The sequence below is a fragment of the Cinclus cinclus genome, chromosome 11 (assembly GCF_963662255.1).
Source record: "Cinclus cinclus chromosome 11, bCinCin1.1, whole genome shotgun sequence".
Taxonomy (NCBI): domain Eukaryota; kingdom Metazoa; phylum Chordata; class Aves; order Passeriformes; family Cinclidae; genus Cinclus; species Cinclus cinclus.
This window is the reverse complement of record NC_085056.1, coordinates 1,032,230-1,049,087: the sequence shown is the minus strand read 5'-3', so window position 1 is coordinate 1,049,087 and position 16,858 is coordinate 1,032,230. Positions and strand designations below refer to the sequence as shown.

The 16,858-nt window shown below is 63.7% G+C and overlaps 2 protein-coding genes across 2 annotated transcripts; both read left to right on the top strand.

Annotated features, from left to right (window-relative positions):
- Positions 1-1,497: 1,497 nt before the first annotated feature.
- On the top strand, positions 1,498-7,339 carry CDH3 (cadherin 3). The gene is made up of 15 exons (XM_062499815.1): positions 1,498-1,820; positions 3,528-3,724; positions 3,798-3,908; positions 4,027-4,182; positions 4,259-4,403; positions 4,517-4,692; positions 4,770-4,898; positions 4,980-5,165; positions 5,253-5,497; positions 5,581-5,723; positions 6,053-6,277; positions 6,383-6,601; positions 6,702-6,832; positions 6,910-7,053; positions 7,127-7,339. The coding sequence occupies exons 1-15, from the start codon at positions 1,679-1,681 to the stop codon at positions 7,337-7,339; spliced, it is 2,562 nt and encodes an 853-aa protein (XP_062355799.1). The 5' UTR covers positions 1,498-1,678.
- Positions 7,340-8,658: 1,319 nt separating this feature from the next.
- Positions 8,659-16,477, top strand: CDH1 (cadherin 1). Its single transcript, XM_062499813.1, has 16 exons — positions 8,659-8,715; positions 8,808-8,922; positions 12,102-12,331; positions 12,432-12,563; positions 12,655-12,810; positions 12,885-13,029; positions 13,145-13,317; positions 13,686-13,814; positions 13,919-14,104; positions 14,184-14,428; positions 14,534-14,676; positions 14,766-14,993; positions 15,484-15,705; positions 15,792-15,922; positions 16,020-16,163; positions 16,265-16,477. Exons 1-16 carry the CDS (start codon positions 8,659-8,661, stop codon positions 16,475-16,477), a joined length of 2,649 nt encoding a protein of 882 aa, XP_062355797.1.
- Positions 16,478-16,858: the final 381 nt, after the last annotated feature.

Genomic DNA, 16,858 nt, shown 5'->3' with positions numbered 1-16,858 from the left:
TCGATGATGAAGACACCCACGGGGATGGTATCTGCTCCCTGCCCCGTGATGCTGTAGAAAACCTTGGTCTCTTTGTCCTTGTTGGATTTGATCTGGCAGCGAGGCAGGAAGAAGTGGGTGGAGACATGTCCCAGCACTCTGTGGACCCCCTGGACCCTGCCTGGTCCCTCTGGGGACACATACCTGCACCAGCTTCTTGGGGAAGGGCCCCCGCTCATTCTCAGGGCAGTTGATGGGGGGGATGACCCAGTCCCTCTTCTGCCGCCGGAGGCCGTGTCCATGCTCCGGGAAGATCAGCATGTCCTGTGGAATGGAGAGGGGGCCTGCAGGGCCACGGAGGGTCACAGCTTTACCTGGAACCTCCGGGGGGGTGGCCATGCAACACCCCCGGCCCCACTGGGATGGTCCCACCAGCAGGAGGAGGAGGAGGAGGTTGAAGGTGCAGGGTGCCATGGCTGCAGCTGCACTGGCTGTTCCCCCCAGGTGCCAGCTGGGAACCTTCCCTGTTGCGTCAGTGACCTTGGCCGGGAAAGCAGAACTGCCTTTCCAGAGCTGCCAGCCCTGGGGGGGTCTGGGGCACCGTATGGGGGGACCCAGCACACGAGATGCTACTTCAGGCTGGGTGGGGGGAAAAACCCCCGGGGCTATCCCTCTTTTGCCATGGGAGTCCCCACTCCTGTGGGACTGGGGGACACACACAGATCCCCCCTCCAAGAGTTCCAGTGCACCCATAGGTGGCAAAGTGGGGAGGAGGCAGCCGGGGGTAGCAGGGAGGAATGGGGAGGGGGGGCTGTTCCTGCAGGGGCGATGGTGGGAGGTGCCAGGGTTCATGCGAACACCGGGAGGGACGAATGGCGGGACCACGAAGGTGCCTGGAGATACCCGGGATGCCCGGGCGTGTCCACGGGGCCGCACTGAGGGGCGGAGGGGCAGCGGTGGGGGGCCGGGGGCACCGGGGGGCGGCATTGAGAGACCGGGGGTGCCCGGCGGGGAGTAGGTAGTGCCCGAGGACTGCCGGTCCCTAGCGGGGAGTGCCGGGGGTTCCGAGGCAATACCGATGGGTACAGACCGGGGAGATGCCCCACGAGTAACTGGAGGCGACCGGGGGTCAATGGGGAGTATCGCGGATTGCCGAGGGCTGCCAGGGCGTTCTAAGAGGTTACCAAGAGGTGCTCCAGGGTTCCCGGGAGGTATTGAGGATTGACAGGAGGATTTCAGAGGGGCGCCGGGTGTGCCCGGAGGGTATTGAAGGTTCCAGTAATGGGCGGTGCCAGAGGAGTACCGGGCTATGCCTGGATCTCGACGGGTGGGTGCCTGGGAGGTAACACGGGGTACTGGGGATTGCTGTGGGGTTCCAGGGAAATACCGGGTGTGCCCGGGTGGTATCGAGGTGTTGTATCGGGGGCTGCCGGATGTTTCCAGAGGGAACCGCAGCGTAATGGGGATTGCCGGAGGTGTTGTAGGTGGTGAACCCTCGGTTGTAGGGTCGCGGGGGTAATGGAGGGGTCTAGGGCATTGCCGGGGGACGCTTGGGGCGTTCTGGGGCCGCTCTCCGGGGCGGGGCGGTACCTGCGCGGCCACCGCCTCACCTGGGGCGTTGCGGGGCGGGACGGGGCGGGACGCGGCGGGCGGCGACCGGAGCGGCGGCGGCGGCAGCGGCAGCGGCAACGGACGGGCCATGCGGGGGCCGCGCTCCGGGCTCTGCCCGCTCTCCATCTTCATCCTCCTCCTCCTCTCCCCGCTCCTGCCGGCGGCCGCCCTGTCCCCGGTCCCGCCGTGCGTCCTCCCGGGGCTGCGCCGCGGGCCGCTCCCCGCACCAGGTAACTCGCACCGTCGGGGCGCGGCGGCACCGAGACCCCCGGAGCTACTCGGGGACGAGCTGGGGCCACGATCGGGACCGGGATCGGGGCTCCGAGCACTGGCGGGGGGCGGCAGGGCCTCCCTGATTGCTGAGATCAAGATCAGCTTGCCCTCGGTGGTGGGGCCGCTGCTTTTCGAGAGGACCTCGCAGTGCCCCGGCTGTGGGGCTTGCGTGGGTCCCCGAGTGTGGGGCTCCGGCAGGGGCTGCCTGGGCTCCTGTGGTCTAGGGCTGTGCTTCCCCCCCGGGCGGTGGGGCCTGGCCGTGGGGCTGGCTGTGCCCCGTGGGGCTGGCGGTGCCCGTCTGGTCTCACCGGGCTGCTGGCCGTGTGACTGTGATGCCAGTGCCTTTGGCCCAGCCGTGGGGCACCCGCCGCGAACAGGGCTGGGTCCCCGCAGGGTGGATGGCATTGGGGCTGGATTCCCCAGGGCCACCGTTCTCCGGCCGTGGGGTGCGGGCTTTGGCCGGCCCGAAGCTGGGCAGGGTCTTGCTGCTACCAGCTCTTGGCCCGCTGCCGGCGCTTGGCCTGGGCCCGGTGCCCTCTTCGCTCGGCGGCTCCCGGGGGATTGGGGCTGCCCGGGAACGCAGCCGGAGCCAGCGCTCGTCTAATGGCCGCGGGAGCACTAAAAGCTCTCCTTGGCGGTAAGTGCCAGGGAGAGGCCTCGACCTCCGCCTGCTGTGGACACCACATCTCGTTTCCATCAGCCAAGCCTGCCGGGACTGGAGGTGGGCTCTGCCAGGCCCCTGCTGTGGGCACAGTCTGGGGTCTGGCCATGCCACTGCATGACCCCCTCCGTGAGCAGCACATGGCCCCGGCACCGACCGTGCGGCTCCTCCTTGGTACTCAGCGGGCACGGTGCCCTGCCTCCACTGAGGGACCCCCGAGGACATGGTGGGGTACTCCCTGTGCCGCCTGGCCCTTCGGTGGGAACAGCAACCCGTTCCACTGCTGGGGAGCGGGGCTGGGGGCTCCCCATGACGGGGGTTCGGGCTTCCTTGGGCTCCTATGCCCCACTTGCCAGGGTGACTGATGCCCCTCAAGTCCCATTAAAGTCTCTTATCGCGGCCATCGCGACTGGAAGGGGCCCCGGTACTGCCCTCGGGGCACGGCTGCCGCTCCCCACATGGCTCTACCGTCGCCCCCGGGCTCGCAGCCGTGGGGCACGGCTCTCCCTGCCCCATTCCACGCCTTCCGGAGCCCCCCCAGCCCCGCCCTGGGCCGCTCGGCCGTCCGGAGCTGGCTCAGCTCCGCTAATCCCCTAATCCTTCCCCCGGGGGGGTGCGGAGCCGGGGCTGTGTCCAGCACGAGGGATGCAGCGTGGGAGGCGGGGGAGGGAGATTCAGTGCCCAATAATCTGGCCACGGGGGGTTGGGAGCCCCGAGGGGGTGACACACCGGGAGGGGGCTGGGACAGGGCTCTGCCCGCCCAGGAATTTCCCATCATCTGTGAAACAAAGCCGAAACTTCCACCGAAACTTCCACCGCGCTCCCGTACGGCGCCCGGTATTCCCTGCCCCGCTCCTGGTGTCCTCTCCTCTCCTCCAACCGTCCCCTGCCTCACTCCCCCTCGCGACTCTGGGGGATTGCAGGGTCCTGGAGCTGGTGGTTGCGTCTCGGAGATGTCGGGGGAGAGGTTCCCCCCCATCCCCCTGACCCCTCACCCTCGCAGGGAACTCCGGAGGCTGCGCGGGGCCACAGAGGACGGAGGAGCCCGATGTCGGGGTGCGGGAGGACGGGGTCCCCGTGCGGCTACCAGCGGTGGGCAGGGCACTCACCGTACCCCCCCGAGATGTCGGTTCCCCACGGTATGCCGCTGGCCAGCCAGACCCTGCCTCAATTCCCGCAGAGAGCAGGCACTCCCCCCAGGTAATGCTGCACCGCATATCCCGACCCCCTGCTCCCCCATCCGGCTGTGCCCTCACTCACCCCCATCCCACAGGAGCTCCCCAGGGCTCACGCTGCTCTCAGGAGGCAGAAGAGGGACTGGGTGATCCCCCCCATCAAGGTTCCTGAAAATGAGAGGGGCCCCTTCCCCAAAAAGCTGGTTCAGGTATGAGGCTGGTCAGTCTGGGCATGGAGGTGGCTGCTGGGGGTGCATCCCCACTGCGTCGGGGAAGGGTGGGGTGGGGGATGCTGACCCCATCCCCTTGGTCTGTGTCAACTCCCAGATCAAATCCAACCGGGACAGAGACACCAAGATCTTCTACAGCATCACAGGGCAGGGAGCTGATGCACCCCCCGAGGGCATCTTCACCATTGAGAAGGAGTCAGGCTGGATGAAAGTGACGCAGCCACTGGACCGTGAACACATCGACAAGTACCACGTAGGTCCTTGCCTGGGAACACAAGGGAGATGTTGGGGCACTCTGCCACGCCCCCCGCTCACACCTCAACCCGCAGCTCTTCTCCCATGCCGTGTCTGAGAATGGGAAACCAGTGGAGGAGCCGATGGAGATCATTGTGACAGTGACAGATCAGAATGACAACAAGCCCCAGTTCACACAGGAGGTGTTCAGGGGCTCTGTGCCAGAGGGAGCTCTGCCAGGTAGGACCCTGTGCCTTGGGGAAGCTCTGCATCCCACCAGCCATGTTCCTTGGGCACAGCCCTGGCACTGTCCCCGCCCAGCATCCCACTTACCTGGACATCCACATCCCCAGGCACCTCCATCATGCAGGTGACAGCCACAGATGCAGATGATGCGGTGGAGACGTACAATGGTGTCATCGCCTACTCCATCCTCAGCCAGGAGCCACGGGAGCCCCATCCCCAAATGTTCACTGTCAACCGGGCCACTGGCACCCTCAGCGTGATTGCCAGTGGCCTCGACCGGGAGGTGGGCTCTGCAGCACCGTGGGGCAGGGGTCCCAGCCCCAAGCAGGGGCTGACAGGGTGTCTGTCTGTCCACCACAGCGGGTGCGGGAGTACACACTGACCGTGCAGGCAGCTGACCTGGATGGCGAAGGACTGACCACCACAGCGCTGGCCATCATCGAGATTGCCGATGTCAATGACAATGCCCCCGAGTTTGACCCCAAAATGGTAATGTGGGCCCCTCTGCTGGGTGTGATCCTCCCTTGTGCCTGCTGGGTCGTGGTGCTGATGGTGCCCCTGACCCCGCAGTACGAGGCGGCCGTGCCAGAGAATGTGGCCGGGCGGGAGGTGGCCCGGCTGGCTGTCACCGACCTGGACGAGCCTGGCACTCCAGCGTGGCGAGCTGTCTACTCCATCCTGCGTGGCAACGACGGGGGTGCCTTTGCCATCACCACCGACCCTGCCACCAACGAGGGCATCCTCCGCACCGCCAAGGTCTGTGTCGCCCCATGTCACCCCATTGCTGCCCACAGTGGGGTCCTGCCTGTCCTGCTCTCACTGCCCATATCTTGCCCCTCCCAGGGTCTGGACTACGAGGCCAAGCAGCAGTTTGTGCTCCATGTGGCAGTGGCCAATGAGGTCCCCTTCATTGTGAAGCTGCCAATGGCCACGGCTACAGTGACAGTCACTGTGGAGGATGTCAATGAGGCCCCCGTGTTTGTGCCACCGTTGCAGCTGGCCATGGTGTCAGAGGATGTGCCCCCAGGGCAGACCCTCACGGCCTGCACAGCCAAGGACCCTGACAAGGCGCAGGGCCAAAGGATCAAGTGAGCGGGGACAGGATTGGTGTGCAGGTTTGGGGAGTCTCTGCTGCTCCTCGCTGCAGCACCAGCTCCCCTGTGCCCCCCAGGTACCTGGTGGGGCATGACCCAGCTGGCTGGCTGGCTGTGCACCCCGAGAATGGCCTGGTGACTGCACGGGACCACCTGGACCGCGAGTCCCCCTTCGTCAAGAACAGCACCTACATGGCTGTGCTGCTGGCTGTGGATGATGGTGAGGGACATGAAAGGGCCCTTGTTCCCCCTCCCTCGTGAGGGGCACATGCTGCCATCACCAGGAAACACATCCCAGCTCCAGCATGGAGCAGTGCTGAGGCTGCCTGGTCCCACCCCTGCCTGGGGCACCCCAGGCCCCTGAGGATCCTGGGTTTGGGACTCCCCTGCCAGCATCACTCCTTACTGTTCCCACCCTTGCCCAGAGAGTCTCTGTCCCTGGCAAAGGCTTGGTTTTGAGGCTCCCTCTGTCCCCATGGCTGCTCTGTCACCCATGTCCCCATGAGAGTCTTGGGTTTGGGGTCCTCCCTCCAGCATTGTCCCCACCAGGCTCACCACCAGCCACGGGCACGGGCACGCTACTCCTCACTCTGCTCGATGTGAACGACAACGGCCCCGAGGCTGAGCCACGGGACATCACTGTGTGCCAGCGCAGTCCCCAGCCCCAGCTCCTCACCATCACTGACCGGGACCTGCCCCCCAACACCGGCCCCTTCCGTGCCGAGCTCATCCACGGCTCAGAGGACAGCTGGGCTGTGGAGGTGGGGGACACAGGTATTGCAGTTGGGCTGATCATAATGTGGGGGGGTCCTTGGCAGAGGCAGCTGTGCCATGGCTGCATTCCTGGTGCATCATCCTTGAGCTTCCAATCTCACACAGGTGACACAGTGACACTGCAGCTGGTGGCACCGCTGGAGCCAGACACCTACAGCGTGTACCTGCGGCTGCTGGACCAGCCAGGCAGAGCCCAAGTGACCATTGTCACCGCACGGGTCTGTGCCTGTGAGGGGCTGGCACAGGGCTGTCCCCAGAGACCCCAGCCTGTCACTGCCCTGCCCTTCGTCCTCGCCACCCTGGGCGCGCTCCTGGCCCTGCTGCGTGAGTGGGGATCCTGGGGCTGCGGGGATACCCCTGCCTCAGGCACAGTGGGGGACATTCCATCCTGATGCGCCCCGCTGATGGCGCTCTTCCCCCACAGTCATCCTCCTGCTGCTGCTGCTTTTCATGAGGAGGAGGAAGGTGACAAAGGAGCCATTGCTGCTGCCTGAAGATGACACAAGGGACAACATCTTCTACTACGGGGAGGAAGGCGGTGGCGAGGAGGACCAGGTAGGTGTGGGGGTCGGGGGTCTGGTAGCAACGTGGGCAACCTGACTGTCTCTCTCCCCACGTGTGTGTGTCCCTAGAACTATGACCTTCGGCAGCTGCACCGGGGGCTGGACGCCCGGCCTGAGGTGATCCGAAACGACGTTGCCCCCACCCTCCTGCCAGCCCCCCAGTACCGGCCCCGCCCCGCCAACCCCGATGACATCGGCACGTTCATTGAGGAGGTGAGTCCTGACCTGGAGATCCTAGGAGGTGACAGCACCGAGGACACAGGTGCTGACCCCTCTGTTCCCTCAGAACCTGAAGGCGGCTGACACGGACCCCACGGCCCCGCCCTACGACTCGCTGCTGGTGTTCGACTACGAGGGCAGCGGCTCAGAGGCCACCTCGCTCAGCTCCCTCAACTCCTCTGCCTCCGACGGCGACCAGGACTACGACTACCTCAACGAGTGGGGCGGCCGCTTCCGCAAGCTGGCCGAGCTCTATGGCGGCGGCGAGGAGGACGATTAGGGACCCCCAGCCTGCTGCCTCTGCCTTATTGCTGCTTTTGTGCCTTGGGGGTTCCCCCTGCTGTGCCCCCCACCCCAGCGCAGCCCCCTCACCTCCTCGCCTGCGTTTTTGTGGTTATTATCTATTTTTTAAGGTATGGAATGATGGCGTGTGATGCTGCGGACAAGGGGATGGGAGCTGGGTCAGTTTTAATAAAGGATTTGGTTTTTTTAGATGTTCCAGGCTCTGTGTCACTTTGTGCCCTGAAGATCGGTGCTGCCCCCAGCCCTGCAGTGACCCCACCCCAGCCCTGTTCCCCCTTGCCCACCACAGTGTGGAACCTATGGCACAGCTGCAGTGTCACCCATGCAGTGCCCATGCCCCCCACAGGGTGTCCATGTCCCCAAGGGATGTTGATGAGCAGGGCACTGACCGCAAATCTATCCTACATGGGAGTGACCCTGGTGTCATTGGGCATTCCTTGTGCTAAATCCCTCCTGGCCTGGGCAGCCGAGCCCTGCTACCCCCAGGCTGCCACCCCAGCCCCCTGAGATGACCACGGGTGCTAGCAAAGGTTGACAGAGCAGCTTCTGGCCCTGGAAGGATCCTGAGCTCTGGGGATCTCCCACTGGCTTTAGGATCAGCTCCTGACATGGGGTGGGGTAGCTGATGGTACTAGGAAACTCTGCGTGTCTCCGTTCATAGGGCCACCCCCAGCTGTGCTGTGCTTTGGGACAGAGGGCTATGGGGGAAGCCGGGGACTGCAGCATCCTGAGGGGCCCTTCCTGCCCGGGGGGGTCTCTGGGTACGATGTTTGTCCCCTGCTGCAGAGCCGGGATCTGTGGGGCCGTGGCATGGGGACACCCTGTGGTACTCCTGGCTAGTGTCACCCACCAACACCCCCTGCTCCCACTGTCCTGGACGGGAGAGGCATGGAAAGAACAAGGGCTGTGTGTCTGGGGCTGCGAATATCAGGAGCACGGGGAGCCGGGGGTACCTGGGACAGGCAGAGTACCGGGGTGTTGAGGGTACTGGGGACTCGTGGGGTACTTTGGCTACCAGGGGCTGAGGGGGTAACGGGGGTACCACGGTACCGGGGACCGTGGGAAAAGTACCACACCAGTACCGCGGGGGGTACCGGGTACCGGGCGTCGGGGGTACCGGGAATACTGGGGTTCCGGGCGCGGGCGGGGTGGGACCGCCTCCCGTCGGGGCGGGACGGGGCGGTTCTCGGCGGGGTCGACACCTGCAGGGAGGGAGCGGGAGGGGATCGGACGCACCTGCGACTCCGTGGCGGCAGCGCCCGATCCTTCCGGCACCAACCGGCACAGGCACCGGCCATGGGGCGGCGGTCGGGTTGCTCGGTCCCGCTCTGCCTTCTCTTGCTCCTGCTCCAGGTGAGCCATGGAATGGGGCAGCAGGACCCTGCCCGGGGCAGCGGGACCTTGCTCGGGACCCTGTCCCGATGCTAACGTCTCTCTCCCGACAGAGTGGGCAGCGGCTGTGCCAGCGGGCAGCGTCGTGCCAGCCCGGCTTCACCGCCGAGACCTTCGCTCTGACGCTGCCGCGGGAGAGTGTGGCGGCGGGACGGGCACTGGGACGAGGTAAGGACACGGGGACACCGGGTGTGGAGGACAGGGTGGCTGTGAGGACAGGGACGGGACTGTGGGTACAGGGGGGGTGTGTGGGACAGGGGTGGGTAATGGGGGACAAAAAGCCGTGGCTCCTTGCCCGAGTGGTGCTGGTGTAGCCAAGAGGATGGGGCCGTGGGGACAGTGCTGTGGCAGTGGGGATTGTGCCATAGGAATGGCACTGTGGCGGTGGGGACAGTGCCACGATGGTGTAGACAGGCTCGATGTGGTGGCATGAGGGACAGAGCCTGGTGTGCCCACACACGGCGGTATGGTCACACTGAGGGCTCTGGTGGTCCCAATAAACACCAGTCAGTGGTCCTGGCACGGTGGGACGGTGTCATGGCGCGGGGGCAGCGGGAGCCGCTCCCCGGGGTGCGCCGGCGCGGGCGGCGCTGACTCAGGCACCACAGACCTGTCGGGGCCGGCAGGTTGGGGTGTGGGGTGCGCAGGCGCCTGCCCTGCCCCATGCCTCACCTGGCACCCTGGGTTCACCAGGGTGAACCCCCCCTTTGGAGCCGTAGTGTAGGGCCTCAGGGCAGCTCTTGGCATGGGGATGGGCACCAGGATGGGCTCCTGGGCTTTTGGGGATGTTGGTGTCCCACTGTGCTGGCACTAAAGCCCTGTTCTGGTGTGGCAAGGGGGCACTGGGGGCTCATGTGCTGGGGTCTTGCTGCCACTCTGGGGCCCCCAAAAGGGACTCTGTGGGCTCTGGGGCTGTGTGCAGTGGCCGTCACCATCTGCACCAGTTCATGGCTGAGAGTGGTGCTGGCACCGCGGTGTGTGTGCCAGGGTGGCTGGGTGGGCACAGAACTGAGGGGTGCTGAGCACCTAGTGCTGCATCAATGGCTCCCAAACATCCTCAGCTCCCTAACGGCTTTGCCTGGGAGAGACAGGAATTGGACCCTGCTCCATGCCCCAGGAATTACGTTTGTTTGCCTTGTGGTTGATCATTAACGCAGAAGTCGATGTCCATCAGGGCTGGGCCTGATACCAGGGTGACGGGCAGCCCTGTAACTTCCCTGCAGGACTCAGACCTGCTGTTAATCCTCTGTCCTGGCACCAGCACTTTCAGTTTTGGGTTCCAGTCACAGTCAGGGCGTGGGAGGAAGGAAGGGACCATCTGCCCTTGAGGCCTTTGTGGTACCCAGTGATTCACAGCTGTGCCACCCCAATGCCAGCCATGGGGTGGCTGAGCCTGGTGGATGCCAGGCCATGCTGGGCCACAGAACACCCCAAAGCTTGTGGCCAGGCTGACAAGCCAGCCTGTAATTAGCTTGATGAGTTGAGCACGGTGTTTTCCCTCCAACAGGCCCAGACAGGCCCCGCGCGGCGCCGGGGCGGCGAACAGCAACACCTGTATGGGGGCTGCGGTGTCACCAGGGCTCTGCTCCATGGGTCGGGGGGCTCTGGGGTGGTGGGGATGTGGTGGGGGCTGAGACAGTCCCCGTCAACCCTGGGTGGAGAAACCTCGAGAGTCTGAAGTCACAGTGAAACTGGGGTGACGTCAGTGGCATGTGTCACCCACAGCACCTTCACCCTGGGGTGAACCCCCTGTCCTGGCACACCTGTGTGTGCACAACACATGGGGTGGTGGCACTGCAGGGATGGTGACAACCTGCTCTGCCTGTATCCAGCCCCACTGAGACCTCATAGGATAGGAGGTGGCTTTCGGGGGCTGCCCTGATCCCCTGTGTGGGGTATCAGCCCCACACCCTATTTGGCAGTCTGGTTGTCCCAGTGCCCTGTAGGTGGTGGCAGGGGACTGAAGTGGGGGGGGGGATCCCCCTCTAGGACTGCCTGAGCTCTCCTTTTCTCCCACCCCCATCATTCCCAGGAGAGGGCCCCCCCTCCACCCCCCCCCATCTCCCAGCCCCGGGGAGAGGAGGGCTGGGGCCAGCCCTCCTTCAGCCAAGCTGGAAAAACAGGTTGTGCATGGCCAGGTGGGAAGGGGGGGGAGTTGGAACGGGGGAAAGCGGGAAGAGGGGAGCGGGTTCTGAGCACCCTCCTTGAACCCAGTGCGGGCTGAGCACTGAGCACTCAATGCACCCAGCGTGGGGCTGGGGGCTTCGTGCCGCCCCTGGCTGCACCCACTGGGCCCCGTGCCAGGGCCAGGGTCGAGCACTGCGGCTATGCCCGCGGCTGCCTCTCCTTCCCCGCCTGCCCCGGCACGTTCCTGCCCAGCCGGCCCCACCGGCTCCCCCAGCCCTGGCCGGGGGTCCCGCCGTGGGGCTGAGCAGGGCTGGCATCGCGCCGGCGGGTCTTCCTGGGCCGGGTCGGGGGCACCGTGGTGGGCAGAAGGACAGCGATTGCTCTCCCCTCCCTCCATCCTACAGCCACCCCGCATTCCTGGGCTGCTCGCGGGCTGACGTAGCTCCACGGGCTCCGTTCTTTCGGCGATGCCGTGCTGCCTCCCGCCCACCCCAGCACATCCCCTTGCCGAGGCGCGGGTCACGCCGGGGCGATGGTGGCCGTGCTGGCTCCGGAGCTTGGGTGCTGCTGGCTCCAACAGCTCTCCCAGACAAAGGGTGTTTGTTCGGGAGCGCGGCCCGGCTCATGTGATGCCGGCTGACCGCTGCCTCGTGGCGGCCCGGCTCTACTGCGCCCAGCCAGGAGCCGAGCTAGTGACATCGGGACCCTCCCTGCCCACTGTCCCTGGGGTTGGCGGTCCCTGAGGTACCTGGGCAGTGTGAGGGGCCTGGCTGTCAGGACACTGGGTGCCAGTGCGGGTGAGTGACTGTTGCCCTTTTCTTTTATTGGAAAAGCAGCTGGAACAGCATGGGCACAGTGGTGGTGACGTGCCACGCTTCGGGACATGCTGTGCCACAGGGATACACCCATATGGGGATGTGCCGTGCCTGGTGCCATGGCATACATGGTGCTGGGGACAGGGACATGCTGTGCCAGGTATCACTTGCCCCATTATCACTATCTGGCAGGGATCCTGAGGCACAGTAGGTCCTGCCATTTCCCATCCTAGACCAAAGCCAGGGAGGCAGGGATGCACTGTGTGTTGTGCCCAGGATGGAATCCTGGCAGGCCATGTGTCACTGTGTGTGGAGCACACCCACCACTCCAGGCTTCTGGGGTGTGGCTGTGCTGTGTGTGCCCATGTCCTCAGAACCCTCTGCCACTCAATCCCCTGTTCCCAGTGAACTTTGTGGACTGTGGCGAGTCGCGCCGTACCGCCTTCCTACCGGATGACACGCGCTTCAAGGTGAGCAGGAATGGCATTGTCTCTGCCACCCGGCCCCTGCAGCTCCAGCAGCAGGAGATCACCTTTGCCGTGCACACCTGGGACGCCACAGGCAAGAAGCATTCAGCCAAGGTGACCCTGCGCCGGCGGGAGCACCAGCACAGACACCACGAGCGGATGCAGCAGGTAAAGCACAGACCCGCTCCCTGGGGTCACAGCCGCCCCTGTCCCTGGTGCAGAGGGCTCAGCAAGGTCCTGGCACTGAGCAGAGCCACTGTCCCAACAGGACACAGTACCTGACGTGCTGATCTTCCCGGAGCATGGACACGGCCTCCGGCGGCAGAAGAGGGACTGGGTCATCCCCCCCATCAACTGCCCTGAGAATGAGCGGGGGCCCTTCCCCAAGAAGCTGGTGCAGGTATGTGTCCCCAGAGGGACCAGGCAGGGTCCAGGGGGTCCACAGAGTGCTGGGACATGTCTCCACCCACTTCTTCCTGCCTCGCTGCCAGATCAAATCCAACAAGGACAAAGAGACCAAGGTTTTCTACAGCATCACGGGGCAGGGAGCAGATACCATCCCCGTGGGTGTCTTCATCATCGAGCGGGAGACAGGGTGGCTGGAGGTGACAAAACCCCTGGACCGAGAGAAGAAGGATAAATATGTGGTGAGTGAGGGGGCGCCTGTGGTGGGAGAGGGACGGTCCTGGGGACAGCACACACACTGACTGTGCCCTTGCAGCTCTACTCCCACGCCGTGTCAGCCAACGGGCAGCCCGTGGAAGACCCCATGGAGATCATCATCACCGTCACTGACCAGAACGACAACCGGCCCGTCTTCACCCAGCAAGTCTTTGTCGGCTACATTGAGGAGAACGCAAAGCCGGGTACATGGGGGACTCTGAGCTGGGACCACATAGAGCCCTGAGCAGCAGCAGTGCCAGTGTGTCTGGTAGATCCTGACCGATCATTGAAATCTCCCTTGCTTGTCCCCATGTCCAGGCACATCTGTGATGACTGTGAGTGCTACGGATGAGGATGATGCGATCAATGTGAACAATGGCATCATCAGCTACTCCATCCTCAGCGAGGAGCCCAAGGGTGCACAGGAGATGTTCACCATCAATGCTGAGGAGGGCATCATCAGTGTCATTGGCACAGGACTGGATCGGGAGGTGGGCACCTTGCCATGGCTACTCCACAGTGCGATGTGCCATGAGGCGAAAGGGATACTGGAACCCTGGGGTCCATCTGTTTTTGACATGTGTCATCCCTGGGTCACTGTCTCTGGCTGTAGGGGTGTGTGCAGCCTTGAGCCCACTAGGAGCTGTGCTGAGGACATTCTAGGGACCCCTAGCCTTGCTGAGCCTGGAGGGGGTGCAGTGCCAGCCCCTCAGGTGCATAGCTGGGACATTGGCTGCCTCTGTGCCTGCAGGGAACAGCAAGGCTGGAGAAGGGTGGTGGAGCAGGCACCTGCAGGGGTGCTGGAGGGGAACACCCCAGTCCCCACACTAACCCTAAATGGGGTGATTTTGCCCTGCAGACCACTCCCAACTACACGCTGATCATCCAGGCTGCAGACCAGGAGGGCATGGGCCTGACCAACACTGCCACTGCCATCATCAAAGTCACTGATGCCAACGACAACCCTCCTGTCTTCGACCCCACCATGGTACCACCCAGCCCCAGCCTCTGCCCTCTCCGGGCATTGTGGCACAAGCCCCCACCTGGGGTGCCTGGGGCCACACAGGTGACTGTCCCTGTCCCATCTTGCAGTATGAGGATTCAGTGGATGAGAACGAGGTGGGGGTGCTGGTGACCCGGTTGCATGTGACAGACCAGGACCTGCCAGGCTCCCCGGCCTGGAACGCCGTCTACCGCATCCAGAGCGGGGACCCGCAGGGCAACTTTGAGATCACCACTGACCCCAAAACTAATGATGGGCTCTTGAAAACTGCCAAGGTGGGTCCTGCTGCTGCATAGCTGTTTGAGCACCAGATGACTCCCTGCTGGCACTACCCAGCTTCTCTCCCACCCCCAGGGCCTGGATTATGAGACCAAGAACCGGTACAAGCTCGTGGTATCAGTGCAGAACGAGGCTGCCTTCGCTGTGCCCCTGACTCCTGCTACAGCCAATGTCCTGGTGGTGGTCAGGGATGTGAATGAAGCCCCCATCTTCATACCCCCGGTCAAGCGGGTGGAGGTGATGGAGGATGTTCCAGTGGGATACCACGTCGCTTCCTACACAGCCCAGGACCCCGACAAGGAGCAGAGCCAGAAAATCACGTGAGTGGGGGGTGACAGTGGCAGAGATTTTCCTGGGGTGTTTGAGGGGCTGTGCTGCACTGTGTGCCACTTCCTCTCTCCCTGCTGACCCCTGGCTGCCCCCAGGTATCGCATGGGCAGTGACCCTGCGGGGTGGCTGGCCATTGACCCTGAGAACGGCATCGTCACAGCAGCCCAGCCACTGGACCGGGAGTCGGCGCATGCCATCAACAGCACCTACAAGGCCATCGTCCTGGCCGTGGACAACGGTGAGGGTTGGGCCCCCGTGCTCACCTTCATGTCCCCCCATGGGGTCCAGGCTCCTCCCTGGGTGCCTTGCTCACTGTCAGTCCCACAGGGTCGCCACATTATGCCACCGGCACAGGGACGCTGCTGCTCCTGCTTCAGGATGTGAACGATAATGGGCCCGTGCCAGAGCCCCGGAGCTTTGACATCTGCAACCAGCAGCCCGAGGAGCAGACACTAACCATCATCGACAAGGACCTGCCCCCCAACACCTACCCCTTCAAGGCAGAGCTGATGCATGGCTCCAGCAGCAACTGGACTGTCAAGGTGATGCCACCAGGTAGGTGCCACCTGCTCTGGTACTGGGCCCTGCAGTGAGCACTAGGCTGGGAGCCTGCCATGGGCCAAAATCCTGTGCCAGTTCCAAGAGTGTTCCCAAAGCAGAGCTGGGAAAGGGGCTGGAACACCAGGAGTGGCTGAGGGAGCAGGGGAGGTTTAGGATGGACCTTCTCATTCTCCACAACTCCTTGGCAGGAGAGTGCAGCTAGGTGAGGGTCAGGATCTGTCCCAAGGGGAAACAACCTCGAGTTGTGCCAGAAGAGATTTAGGTTGGATATTGGGGAAAATTCATTTATGAAAAGGATGGTCAGGCATTGGAACAGGCTGCCCAGAGCAGTGGTGGAGTCCCCATCCCTGGAGGGATTTAAGAGCTGTGTGAATATGGCACTTGGGGAAATGGGTCAGTGGTGGCCTTGGCAGTGCTGTGGGATGGCTGGACTCAATAATCTTGGAGACCTTTTCCAACCCAAATGATTCTGTGGTTTACCAAGACCTGGTGAAGCTGAAGATGAAGAAGGATCTGGAGCCAGGTGAGTACAACATCTTCCTGAAGCTGCTGGATGGACAGGACAAGGAGCAGATCACACCAGTGCGAGCCCAGGTCTGCAGCTGTGAGGGGCCAGCCAAGAACTGTGAGCGACGAGCGTACATCTCTGGTGGCATGGGCGTGCCTGCCATCCTGGGCATCCTGGGGGGCATCCTGGCACTGCTCAGTGAGTACCCAGGGACAAGGAGGGGAGGGACAGAGCACGGGTCCCTCTCTCCCTGCTGCCCTGACACCCCCCTCCTGTGCCTGCAGTCCTCCTGTTGCTGCTGCTGCTCTTTGTGAAGAGGAGGAAGGTGGTGAAGGAACCACTGCTCCCACCCGAGGATGACATGAGGGACAATGTGTACCACTATGACGAGGAGGGTGGTGGTGAGGAGGACCAGGTAGGCTGGCTGTGCCTGCTGGACCATCCCCAGCAAGTGGTGGTGGTGGTGGTACCCGTGGTCGTCCCTTGAGCCTTGACTCCTCCTGTTCCCCCAGGACTATGACCTGAGCCAGCTGCACCGAGGGCTGGACTCCCGGCCTGAGGTGATCCGCAATGATGTGGCCCCCCCACTCATGGCAGCCCCTCAGTACCGGCCCCGCCCCGCCAACCCCGACGAGATCGGGAACTTCATTGACGAGGTGAGTCCTGACCGAGGGGAGGCCAGGGGTGAGTCCTGACCTGGAGATCCTAGGGGGTGACAGCACCGAGGACACAGGTGCTGACCCCTCTGTTCCCTCAGAACCTGAAGGCGGCTGACACGGACCCCACGGCCCCGCCCTACGACTCGCTGCTAGTGTTCGACTACGAGGGCAGCGGCTCAGAGGCCACCTCGCTCAGCTCCCTCAACTCCTCTGCCTCCGACGGCGACCAGGACTACGACTACCTCAACGAGTGGGGCGGCCGCTTCCGCAAGCTGGCCGAGCTCTATGGCGGCGGCGAGGAGGATGATTAGGGACCCCCAGCCTGCTGCTGCCACCTCATTTCACCCCTCTGGACTCATGTTGGTTTATGTCCAGGGTGGCCAAAGTCCCTCCAACACCTCTTGAACCCTGTGCCCATGTGTCCCTCACTGAGAAAAGCTCAGGTTCACTGGGGATAGGGGGTTTTGGGGTAGTCTGGGTGTTTCCTGGCCCCCTTGGCTCCAGGGCATGGAACACCTTAGTCCATTCTCTGTTCTGGAACTGAGGTGCTCCCAGCTGTGTGGGACAGGGTCAGGTCTTTCTTCCCTTTTCCATGGGGGAAAAAGGGTTTCTATGGCGCTCTCCAAAATGCCTCGTGCTCCCAGTCCCACACAGGCTCAGATTGTGAACCTAGTGATGGAGAAGTGTGATGA

Bases quoted from the DNA above. Each gene is read 5' to 3' on its own strand.
- CDH3 (XM_062499815.1), top strand. From the start codon at position 1,679: ATGCGGGGGCCGCGCTCCGGGCTCTGCCCGCTCTCCATCTTCATCCTC. The intron at 4,693-4,769 runs GTGGGCTCTGCA...TGTCCACCACAG, and splicing joins CCAGTGGCCTCGACCGGGAG to CGGGTGCGGGAGTACACACT. The intron at 6,602-6,701 runs GTGAGTGGGGAT...CTTCCCCCACAG, and splicing joins CGCGCTCCTGGCCCTGCTGC to TCATCCTCCTGCTGCTGCTG.
- CDH1 (XM_062499813.1), top strand. From the start codon at position 8,659: ATGGGGCGGCGGTCGGGTTGCTCGGTCCCGCTCTGCCTTCTCTTGCTC. The intron at 13,815-13,918 runs GTACCACCCAGC...CCCATCTTGCAG, and splicing joins CTGTCTTCGACCCCACCATG to TATGAGGATTCAGTGGATGA. The intron at 15,923-16,019 runs GTAGGCTGGCTG...CTGTTCCCCCAG, and splicing joins GTGGTGGTGAGGAGGACCAG to GACTATGACCTGAGCCAGCT.